Genomic DNA, 12410 nt, shown 5'->3' with positions numbered 1-12410 from the left:
AAACGGACGACGCGTACACTTAAAAACTACACAATAAACTCGATTATCATCGTGACGACCAAATTATAAAATCAGTTTGCGAGTGTAAATCGAACTGATGTAGCGGCGGGGGAAACCGATCCGCCAAACCTTTCCCGAAATTCCGTAAAACCTTATAAAATAAAAAAAATATATATATACCGTTTAAAATTACAGAGAGACGTGGACTACATAGCGGTAGAGAAAAAATAGCGTTGCTGAATTTTTGATTTACAAAAAAAACACCGTCGACGAACGAAAAAGGGACGTCGCGACTCCGAAATGTCAAAATTTTTATTAAAAGCTACCAGAATCCACGAGAATTTGTCAATATTTACACCGGGCAAAGGATTGACGGTTTCGCGGCGTCTCCCGCCAAAAAACTTGTCAATATCAAGTATCGTACAGGGGAAATATCAAAAAACGCAGACAAGCGAAGGTTTGCCAATGGGAACCTTCCGAATCCTAACCTAAAAGTGGAAAACAAATAACACACCCCCGTGACGGTCAGGTGGCGGTGCGCGTCCCGATAAGCGGTGGAACTGTTATTCTGTCAAGCGCCACGAGGGAAATACGTATTTTTATTAATAAAAAAAAATCAGTTCATGCTGAAGTTGCCGACCCGCTTGTTCTTCGAGTTCCTGCTCATGGGCGTGTGGTGGCGCAGCTCTAGGCAGTGTTGCCAGTTCCAGCAGGAACGGCAGAAGTATCGATAGCAGTGCAGGTCGCGACAGAAATACGGGCCCTGTTGCACGCCACACACCGTACACAGCGAATCCTCCAGGTACGGATCGATTTGGACCTAAAGGGAGCGCCGCCTCGCGGCGGTCGGGGTAATTAGCTAAATCAGGATTTTAAATTTTCTTTGATTTAGTCGAATAATAAACGGAGTGTTTTATAACATGACGATCCTTGGATGATGATCTAGATATTAATGTAATACTCAATTGAAGTGTGTAAAAAACAGCTGTGCACCTGCGGTTGGTGTTCGAATTTTTGGAAATTATGATCCTCTAAATAGGGCATTTCTTGTGTCACAATTTTTCCGTAAAAGTACAACAAAAAACCAAATGCCGGAAAATGACTTGATAAGTCGAAAAATTAAAAATAAAGTAATGCCACAGTTTGGGATTTTACAGATAAAAAAAGGCAAAAATAAACTTTGTTTTATCTTGTAAACGAATGCCGGAAAAGGGTGGAAAAGTTAAACAACAAAAAAGTGATGCCGCGTTCTGGGATATCTGCCAAAACGATCATTTTTTGTCAAAGTGTTCTTTACCTCATAACGGAAAGCAGGGAAAAGTCGTAAATTTAAACCAATGGAAGAGGTTTGGAATTTTGCAGTACAGTTAGCCCAGCAGGAAAAAACGAAAAATTACCAAAAGCTCTAGTTCTAAAAGCTGCGGCTATAAAAAATGATTATAGTATATTATGCAACAAGTGCGGTGATTAATGAGTTTATTTGACACGAGCGGAGCGAATTTTTAATAAACGAGTGACTTAAAAAGTTTACCGAACGTGTTGCATACTATACTTTTTCTACGACCGTTAGTTTTTGGGTACATTTTCGTAAAACAACACGAATACATTGACCGACAGAATTGACAAACGTCAAAATTCAAAGCGTGGGAAATATCTCCGAAAACATCCGATTGCTTCCAAATCCGTGCGGTAAAATTCCGGAAATGTCCGGAAGTGGTTCGGATCCGTGGGAAACGAAATTGACGTGGTAAAGTGGCACTTCCCGCAGGCTAGATCGATGTGTAATTAGATATTTTACAGACGGGAGTAGAAAAATGTTATTGTGACCTAACTTGGGAAGGTTGTGATTTTTTAATCATTTTATTGTAAATAACTTACTCACAAACCTTATTCGCATGTTATTTAACAGCTAACCAAACTAACCAAAAAATTAGAAACCTCATGTTCCTTACAAATAATTTTATCACTCTTTTTTAGTCACGAATAGACTATAACCTTAATTTTTCTACCCGATAAGTGACGTACTATATACGACAATGAGACAAGACAAGAGATGCGCTCCTCACCTTTTTCGTAAATTTGGTCGTCCGGATCTCGACGAAGGCAGCGGACACCGCCCTCATGTAAGACCGGTAATTGTTGAACATCACCCTGCCCGAGCCGATCGGATATCTGTACTTGTCGGTGTCGATGCCTGCGTAGACGACGCCGTCGAACAGGTCGTTCATGACCTTGGCGAGTCCTTGGGCGTTGATCATGCCGTGCAGCGCGCCGACGAACACGGTCTTGCTCGGGTCAAGCTTCTGCGACGCCGACTTGGTGTAGTTCGCCTCGTTCAGGCACCACGGGATCACCTGCACGTCCTTGTACTTGAGCCGCTTCGAACCGAGCTTGAAGTACCAATTGCCGCCCTGCATAGTGGAGCTTTGAAGGAGCGCCTTGACCGACTTTTCCGACTCGAAGATGATGTATACGTAGCCCTGCGTAACGTGGTTAGAAGGGGACGGTAACGGCGGGAATCAATGTTACACAGTTTTAAAGATTCTAACGGCTTTTGGACGTTGAAGTCTTGTTTTGGATTTTCAAAAATATTTTTTATAGTAGCTTTTGACGAGCGTTGCCAAAAAAATTTAGTGTGATAAACAAAATTAATCATAATCATCATCGGGACTTGTTGCACCTCTTATGAAATTTCACCCCTACGTCACTTAAGTGCTTGTTTTATGGCTTCGAATATCTCATATTTACGCTGGTACCCAGGCCTATATCTTGCAATTGTAGAGTGTTATCTATCATTATTTAATAATAAAATGTATTTTGTAATAAATTGCTATGCGTTTGTGACGTCCAGTTTACCTATAACCCTCTTCAAGGCATATTCGAATGCGATCCTAGCGATTCTGGTCCTTCCAATAAAAATATTGACTCCATTTAGTTCTCATAATATAAATAAATAAATATCAAATTGACCAGTCAATTCCACAACGCTAGCCGGGTCGGATAGGATCGGTAGTCACTTTAAGAAGGCATCCTTTTGGGAATTTTCCATTTGTGTAAGCTGGCCGAATGACCCTAACTTTTCTGACGTTGTTTTGAATTCAAATATTTTTAGTTTTTGCACGTTCTTTTTTGTCGACGTTACGTCAAAAGGTTTGATAAATCTAGGTTTCTTACATTACTTAAATAAAAAAAAAACTGCTTGTCGCAATGGAAAATCGCTACCTTATAAGAAATATTATTTTGCGCGACATTTTCCAATTTGGATTTAAAAACGTATTTAGGCCTCCCCCGCAGCGGCAACTAAATTTGCAACACAAACTAATTTTTTTTTTTTTTTTTTGAAAATCAAAATCCACAATATTTGTTATTTTTGAAACTTATCGTATTACTATTGACAACATCACTTTCGCCTTAAACTTTAGTAATGCCAAAATAAGAGGTGCAAAAGGTCCCTAATATTTAGTATTCCAAACCTGAATAAAGCAATGTTAAAGGTCTAATATATCTGAAAATTTGCGGTTTTAGTTTTTATTGTAATGTGTTTTGCACGCCTGCTACATGAAAGGAAAAGATAAAGTGTACCCCATAAGAATAGAGTATATTTAGCGGGTTTATTTAATATTGCGAAACAAAACGCCGCTAGAATGTTCTTCGAAAGTGCCGACAGCGACGCAACTTTGGTGGCAGAGTTTGAAGCCTTTGATTTTTTTTTTTTGGACATCGAGAATAAACCAAAACCGGCAACAAGATTTTACGAGTAAATCTGAGGTTATTACTCTGGGCTGGGAGGCGTCCCTCTCTTTGCCGGGCCACTCCACCTTGATGGGGCCGAACGGTTTGAACGTTTGGACCAGGCACTGTTCGGAAATGTCCCACGGCACTCCCCCCAGGAACACTTTGCACGAGAAGCCGTTCGGTTTGTCGGTGCGGAACGGTAGGTTGCCGCTCCACGTGCACATCGCATCGTAGACGGCTGCGCACACATAACGATTATGACACAAAAATTAACTATTTTCAACAATTTATTATTACTTGCTGACGTTTAGCCGCTTCTTCGGAGCTTGACTAAAACTGGATCGCATTCTACTCTGCACCTGCTTATATATTGTTTGAGGGGGCGGAGCTAAAGGAGGGGCATGAACATTGTCTGAAGCTCGGTTGAGATTGATTGGTTGATTAAAAATTTCTAATGATTTTCGGATTTTTCCTTGGTGGAAGAATAGATTGATTACATGCAAGAATTTTAGGTTTATCGACTAAAATTTTCGGTTTCTTGATTGAGTTCAGCAACTACTAATGAGTTTATTTGTCGTAGTCTTAAGCTTCTTTCATGTTCTTTGAGGCTAGATGATATTTTTCGTCTGCAATGTATTATTTGCCGCTGTAAGCTCTTGGTGTCTCAAACGGAATTTCGTCTCTGACAGATCGAGCATGTTGAGAATTTTTTTTTCGAGGTTATATTTCTTAAGAACTTTTGATATGTGGTCAGTGATATTTTGAATGTAAGGAAGGACAAGAGTGGCAAGTGTGTGATTGCCCGCCGCCTGCCTCTGGAACGTTGTAGTGAATATCTCTAATGTGGAAGTTATCAGAGGTAAGATATTCAGTGACTGTAAATGGTTAAGAAAATCTCGTAGGGATTCTTGACCATGAGGCCAATTAACAAAAGTACCATCAACCGTTTCCATACTTTTGGTTTTAGATGGAGGAATTCTAGAGCTTTCTTCTCAAAAGCTTCCATAAATATATTCGCGACGACTGGTGATAATGGAGAACCAGCGGTTCCCGACGTTTGTACCAAAATTTGACCGTTAAGGTAAAATATGTGGTAGACAATTATGCTGGGAAGGAATGTTTGATTTGAATACATCTGAAATAATGTAGAGTTTCAGGAATATGGATTTTAGTAAAATAACCAGAATATCTTGTGGATCCAATGTAATTCTTTTTAATTATTCAATGAAATGAAAGGAATTAAGTACAAAATTATCAGTTTTCCATGCAAAGGGTTTCAATATAGAGGGTAAATATTTTGCTATGTTGGAGATCCAATGGAGCTGACAATAGGTCCAGGGGGTAATCCTGGTTTGTGAATCTTTGAGTCCAAAGAGACGAGAAGAGAGGCGACAGATTTTTTCACGGAGTCTGATCTTAGTCGACTCAGTCATCCGAGACGGTGTTTATGCCCCTCATTTAGCTCCGCCCCCTCAAACAATATATAAGCAGGTAAGTCAAATGCGAGCCAGTTTCAGTCAAGCTCTGAAGAAGCCAACGTTAGCAAGTTCGACTCAGCAAAAACCGACGCAGGATGAATCCAGAGGTTTTGTAAAAAGTATTACAGTGGAAATTTCTTTGAAAAATTAATATCCAATTTTTTTTATAAATGCATATTATTTAGACGACACCACACACAGTATGGCAAAAGAATATCTATTTTACACTGTGGCTCTAGACAAGGTTGGATGCTATTTTTAGCAAAAATCATTAAGAACTACTCATTAGACGACCATCACGACATGATAAATGAATTTTTTAAAAATTGGATAAAAAATCTGTAAATATCTTCTAAATATCCCGCCATGCAGCGCAATATTTCATGAAAATGACAGTAATCACAGACATAGAAGTCAGTAGAGACGAGGAATTTTTTGAGTCATGAGGGGTGGCAGTCTTTGTCACGGAGTCAGATAGAGAAGACTTAATAACAGATTTAAGGTTGCGTTCCATCGATGACGTAGGACCTTTTTTTAAGTTGACGATAGGATCTGTCTGTAAAAATATCTTAAATAATTTCCTGATTTTCATGACCAACATTTCATTTACCTGCTTTTAGACTGACTTATAAACGATTTTTGCGGTTTCAAATAGAATTTCATTAGCTGTTTGCGATGGCAGTCTGTTTAGGCTAGGCTCTTTTGGGATAAGTTGGTGCAACGATATATTGACCACACTGTTTGGTAGTTGAGAAGAGTTTGATGGTTTCACCAATGTTGACGTTAGTTTTTCAAATTTTCGAATGTGATTCTGTGTAGAAGATAAACGGAGATTTTTAGCTTTGTCATGAATCATGTTTGAAAGAGTATCAAACTCGGATGGGGACAAGATTACAAAATGTAGAGTCTTATTTTTACGGCTATGATGAATTCTTACTCGAAGTAAAGCACAACTACATTTACGAAGAATTTTATATGCGGATGAGGTTTTGACAGGATGGTATATTTTAAGAAAACGTAACAAAATGATCAATGTACAGAGTTATCTTACCAGTTTCGGTCGGTCAACAACATATAAGCAGGTACAGAGTACAATGCGAGCTAGTTTCACTTAAGCTCTGAAGAAGCCAACAGGATGATTTGTGAAACATCAGCAAGTTCGATTCAACAACCGGGGGAATTCAAAGTTTTGTGAATAGAATTATTTTTTTTCTTTGAAAAAATATTGCCGTTTTTATTATTGCTTTTATAGTGTTTTCCCGCTTTTTACACTCAAAAAAATGTAGAAAAAACAAATTAAGAAATAAAATAAATCAAAACAATATTCGCGCTTGCTTCAGCAACGGTAGCATATTAATAATACTAAAATATAGACTATTTTATGAAATATTTTTTGGGCATTTACTTTAAAAGATGTTCTCCAATAAAACGAGAAAATAAATAAATAAAGTATTGTTTGGAAATGATGAATTTTACTTATTGTCAATTAACATAAAGCACTTACAAGCGGCGCATCGATGAAACCGCGCGGCGCAGTCCAACTGGAAGCTCTCCGACTGCGAATTAAAAACCGACGTGTTGTTGTTCCATTTGTCAAGCGACTAAAACAACACCACGAAAACAATTCCATTAAACAAGACCCACGCAAATTTTAAAACTACGAGTCACGATATTGCCGTCGACAAAAGTGTCCCAAAGAAAACTGGACAAGTTGTAATTTCAAATTCCCGATTCAAAACTCACTGGCAACTTCGTAACTACCAATTCCATAGTGGCAACTTGGAATTCCAGACTTGAAGCTTCGAATTCACAATTTCCAACTTGAAATTGTTCTTTTATTTATTTGAACAATAGGATGAAGCCCATATCGACACCCTTCATTTACGATTGGGTGTACTGAGTGTACGTTTATAAGTAGAAACTAGTACATAATGTGTCCATAATAACCCCTCTATCCTCCCATCCGTGACAAACCTTTTTGTTTTTTGAAATCAATGATAAAGGAATTTTTATTATACGATGAGATTAAACGATTTTTTCATACATTTATTCTATAAAATCAGCGGGCAGATAAGGGCACTGAAGTTTGAATTCTCTCTAATTCCTGACTGAAAACGTCGAATTTAGACTTCCCAGATTTACAGCCTCAAATTCCCTAATGCCAATTATCAATTCCCAGTGGAAAACTTGAATTCCCGAATTGCAACGTTAAATTACCCGCAACAAATTCGAATTTTCAGTGAAAACTGCAAATCCCGAGTTATAAACTTCAATTCCCAACTCGAAACCTCGAATTCCCGATATGCAAAGTGTGCGGTTCGAATTGGAGGTTGCCAAATGTGCTGTTGCTTTCATACCTGGACGCCTCCGCCGCCGTTTTGCCCGGAGGCGGCGAACAGGAGCGAGTTAAGCAACGCGGGCGGTTGCTGCTGCAGCCACATCAACGCGTTGAGCGTCTGAAGGTTTTGCGGATTTGATGCGTCATGGTCGTCACATCCGCCCGACGAATTCCTCGGCGTACTGTCATTTAAAGTCAACGAATTCTGCAACATAAAAACCCGCGTATTGTGGGAGGTTTTCAGGGACCACTCCATCGACCGTACCAGCAAATCCGACAGATTTACGTCTTGGTGCCCGCCAAACTCCGATTCGGAAGTATTGCTCACGAACGGCGAATCCAGAACCGCGGGACTGTTGCTGCCGTATGAATCGCTGAAAAAAAATATTGAGGATGCTTCTTGTTCCTCGGTTTACTGCGGGGGCGGTACCTTAAAGACGTGCCGCGCAGAGCTCTGGAACGGAAGGCCGGTGGGGTGACGGGGCTCGAGCCGGCGCTGCCCAACGGGTTTCTCTCTAGATTTTTGAAACCTGGCGGCGCATTCGCGTAGTTCAAAGTGCCCGTTTGGAACTTCATGTCGTCGCCATTTAACTGCAAATTCTTAAGTCAGGAATTTTCGAATTCCCCAGCGCCGACTATGAATTCCCAAGTCGAAAATTCGCATTTTTGATTTGCAACTTCGAATACTCGTCTTACACATTTGAATTCCCGCTTTAAAACTTCGAATTCAAAAGGCGCAGCTTGGATTTTACTTGAAATTTTCGACTCGCAAATTCGAATTCCCTAGTGCCAACTTGAAATTCCAAATTCCTAACTTAAAACTTGGAATTTCCCAGCGCCGGCTATGGAAATTTCGAATTCTCAAGTCGCAGCTTGGATTTTACTTGAAATTTTCGACTCGAAAATTCGAATTCTTTAGTGCCAACTTAAAATTCGGGGCTTGGAATTTCAAATTCCTGACTTAAAAACTTGGATTTCCCCAGCACCTACTATGGATTCCCAAGTCGAAAATTCGCATTTTCGATTTGCAACTTTGAATACTCGACTTACACTGTAGAATTCCCGCTTTAAAAAAATTACTTGAAATTTTGGACTCGCAAATTCGAATTCCTTAGCGTCGACTATGGATTCCCAAGTGAAAAACTCGCATTTCCGATTTGCAACTTGGAATACTCGACTTCACTTTTGAATTCCCGCTTTAAAACTTCGAATTCCCAGGTCGTAACTTGGATTTTACTTGAATTTTCAAATTCCTGACGTAAATTTTCGATCTATGACTATGAATTCCAAAGTCGAAAACAAGAATTTCCGATTTTCAACTTTTTGAATCTCGCTTTAAAACTCCCAAATTCCCAAATTGCAACTTGGATTTTACTTGAAATTTTAGACTCGCAAGTTCGAATTCCCTAGTGTCAACTTTGTAAATTGGAATTTCCTAGTCGCAACTTGAAATTCTGGGCTAGGAAATTTCAAATTCGCAACTTAAAATTTTAAATACTGCACTTTCAACTTCCAATTTCCCACAATTATAGAATCCCAAGTTGAATATTGTAATTCCCGATTTTCAAGTTCAATTACCCGACGATTGAAACTTTTAAAATTATATACTCTTTTTAAATTTATGGAAAAACATTTTACACAAAAAAATTGAAAACCCACATAGCTACTAGAGATATAGAGGCACTGCCCATGCCGCTAATACATAAATAACATGGAATTTTTATTAGATTTGTAGTCTCGTTTTTAACCAATGATCTTGCGACGTTGAACAAACAACATGGCCGCTGACAGATCATCAATAACTTTGGATAAGGCATTTTTACGGCAGTATTTTCTCAAAATGAGTTAAGTATGTGTAAATCGCTATTTAGAAATAAATTCGCGCGAAGTGCAGGTTCAGTGGGTAAAATGTAGCAAGCGCAGAAAATCATTACCTTCTCTACAAAAACATCAACGCCGCCTGCGGCGCATCAATTTTTGCTCCAGTAAGGCCACTATGTTAACTAATAGCTATATGGGCAAATCCGAAAAAATCGTCGCTTGTTGTCGGCGAAATTTGAATTACAATATTGAAAGTCTATAAAAAAAAAACGCAAAAAAGAGTTGCATTTAAGTAACGCAGCAAAGATAACGGATTGGCAGGGCGGAAAACAAATCACTCTGCACTATTAGACGGAGGGCGTATTATAGCGAGACGACAAACCGAATGATATCGCTCAAATGGCCCAATTTCGGACGACAAAAATTACTACTGCCCGTATATTATTATGCGCGCAATTTAATGGGGCATTTTTAAAGACGCCGTCCGAGGACGAGGCTCGTAACGGCAAAGGCGTTGGCAAGACTCCCGCTTGGCCGACGCCAAAAACGGGCAAGACTTCGTAAACATTGTAAATCGGGAAAAGCTTTAAAAAATACAACAAACCTGGACACTTTGCGGGCTCCCGGGGCTCCACTGTGAATTGCCGAAGTTGAGGAGTCCGCGGGGCGAGTTTAAGCCGAAGAGATCAGCGACCGAGGTCGCCTCCCGTTGTTCACCTGCCATAATTCGGAATCGCCTTAAAACTCGTAAAAAAAAATCAACCGTCTGTCGCAACAGCCGCACATTAAATGTCTAAAATTGCTAGCGGACTACCTACCGGCGAGTTACGAAGTTTTTGTGCACGGCCGACTGCGATCGAAAATCGCAAAAACGACACGTTTTTTTTTTTTCGGGAGCAAGAGAAAAAACTCTTGCTGACGCTTTTTGCCGACGATCATTTTTATCGCCCGTTTAATCCGCTAAAGCTATCTCGCTCAGCTACGCTCGCGACCAGTAACATCAAGTAGTTAATCTGCCGCGAATTACCTAACAACCAGAGCCATCTTACGGTTGTAAGATACACCAATCGGATTGTCAAAATATCTATGTCAAAAATACCTATTTACGTAACATAAAACTACAAAAAAGTGCGCTGTGGATTAATGAATGTAAAAAAAACTGACGGATTGTTCGATCAGCTGAGCATAACAAATTAAAAGGTAATAAAGAACCTCCCATATAACAACAACGCGACACTTGAACGACCGTCAACTGACCTGTGGAATTACTAAACTCTGCAGGAAAGTATTGTTTACCGGCCCTATGTTTACTCCGGAACTTTAATTTTTAATTTTGCCGAGAATTTTTTGTGTTGCACATATACATACGGAAAAAAGAAAACGGGCATTACTTTTTCGGCGCAAAACTTACCGCGCATTTCGGGCAACATGTGTTTGTCAAGCAAAGAATTAATGGAATGCTTCTGTAGGATAGTGGGCAGCATTTGGATCGCTGTGCGCTCATGGATTAAGGCGGGACCCTGAAAATAAACCGCCGCTCTTGAGTACAGCGAATCGAACCGATTAATAAACTAATGGTAATTTCGAGCTTGCTGTTCGATCTGTGATCAGAGCGCCGATGAGAGCAAAACTTGCGAAACAAAATCACCTCAAAATCAGATCCATAGCAACTAAATCTGCAAATGCTAGTAAAATCGTGTTGCAGCTCAAAATTCGAATCAAGACACAACACCTAACGTCATTTGTCAACGTCATCAAAACAAACTATCACGAACAGAGCGATTTTTTTAATTTTAAACGTCACCCAGCAAAGTTTAAGATGTGTAACTTAAAAAGGCCACGCAATTAAACCGACCGGACACTTTTCCAAATTCCACTTTCTTTGTTATATATATTATTGCAAATTCGTATGTATGCAATAATTACGCTCCCCGTTAATTAAAGAAACCACGAACAGTGGTTACATTACGATGCGTCGTTACGCAAAGACAGACAACCGAATATTTCTTGTCAATTGAATCGATTCGTAAAAAAAAAGAGTAACATACCCACAGCAAACACTCGCACACAAATAACGATGTAAAACTGTACAATTTGACGTGACCCAATAAAAGCCTTCTAGATTCTTAAATAATAATTTCCCTTATCTAAAAATTGGTCAGGTCGGCGAGGCAGAGCCCTCTCCGATATTAGGCATAACTTAATAATTGCAAACCAAAACAAAACATCGCGGCGGTTTGTAATAAAAATATTTTTGTAAACAAAACTCGGTCGCGACTTTTTTACTTACCCCGCCGTGGATGCTCGGCATCTCGCGTCGCCACAAAAATCGGAATTTCCATAAAACGTGGGCAAAAAAAAACCGTGGTACTCGCACGCAAAAATACACAAATTTTGATTAAAGCGAAGCCGACTCGGCCAGCATCCGAAGATCGCCGCACGCGCATTCTGGGGGAGAGGGACGTTGAGTCCACGTGCTCCAGACCGGCCAAAGGGTCACAGAGACGGACTTGAAAGAAAATTGTAAAAAACGGTTAGAAAGATTTTTTTGAGAACTGCATTAAGCAAAAGATCTAAATTTAAAATTTTATAACAAATGTACGACGCTAAGTAACGACAAAATACAATTTAATATTTGATTCTAACTTAAAGAAAAGTGAAATTTTTATTGCTACATTCTCTGCTTTTGGTTAATCTTAAATATATCAAATAGCTTTAAGTCGGGGAAATTATCCAGTGGCGTTCTATGCCAAGATAATCAATGACAAAAAATTTACGCCAAATTGATTTTTTTATACGGGTAAGCTAAGAGAAATAGTTCTTTTATGGGAACGTAGTAGTTTTTTAACAAAAAGACCATTTGTGGAAAACAATGGTGGTCAGTTGTTGATTCACATATGATGTAATGTGCAAACCTTATAATATCATCAGCATGAAACAATATCTAATGAAAAATTCAAACTGTAGCTTTAAGCATGGCTAATTTCTTGCGTTTCAGGTAGAAAGTAGCTTTTTTAAGCATTTAATAAAAAAAACGG

The 12410-nt window shown here is 39.3% G+C and overlaps 1 protein-coding gene across 3 annotated transcripts; it reads right to left on the bottom strand.

Annotated features, from left to right (window-relative positions):
- Window positions 1-616: 616 nt before the first annotated feature.
- Window positions 617-11886, bottom strand: LOC132701111 (cytoplasmic polyadenylation element-binding protein 1). Of its 3 annotated transcripts, none has more exons than XM_060668798.1 (10): window positions 11663-11886; window positions 10784-10892; window positions 9977-10089; window positions 7982-8142; window positions 7817-7925; window positions 7571-7756; window positions 6718-6814; window positions 3777-3973; window positions 2067-2480; window positions 617-820 (listed from the first exon to the last, which is right to left on the bottom strand). In XM_060668798.1, the coding sequence occupies exons 1-10, from the start codon at window positions 11681-11683 to the stop codon at window positions 617-619; spliced, it is 1611 nt and encodes a 536-aa protein (XP_060524781.1). In that variant the 5' UTR covers window positions 11684-11886. The 3 variants fall into 3 exon arrangements, with proteins under 3 accessions (XP_060524781.1, XP_060524783.1, XP_060524782.1); XM_060668800.1 differs by lacking the exon at window positions 11663-11886 and adding an exon at window positions 11421-11520; XM_060668799.1 differs by lacking the exon at window positions 11663-11886 and adding an exon at window positions 11021-11179.
- Window positions 11887-12410: the final 524 nt, after the last annotated feature.

This window comes from Cylas formicarius, unplaced genomic scaffold (assembly GCF_029955315.1).
Source record: "Cylas formicarius isolate icCylForm1 unplaced genomic scaffold, icCylForm1.1 PGA_scaffold_4__25_contigs__length_36172078, whole genome shotgun sequence".
Classification (NCBI taxonomy): Eukaryota; Metazoa; Arthropoda; class Insecta; order Coleoptera; family Brentidae; genus Cylas; species Cylas formicarius.
Note: the sequence above shows the minus strand (reverse complement) of the source record. Positions and strands in the feature narration are given on the sequence as shown.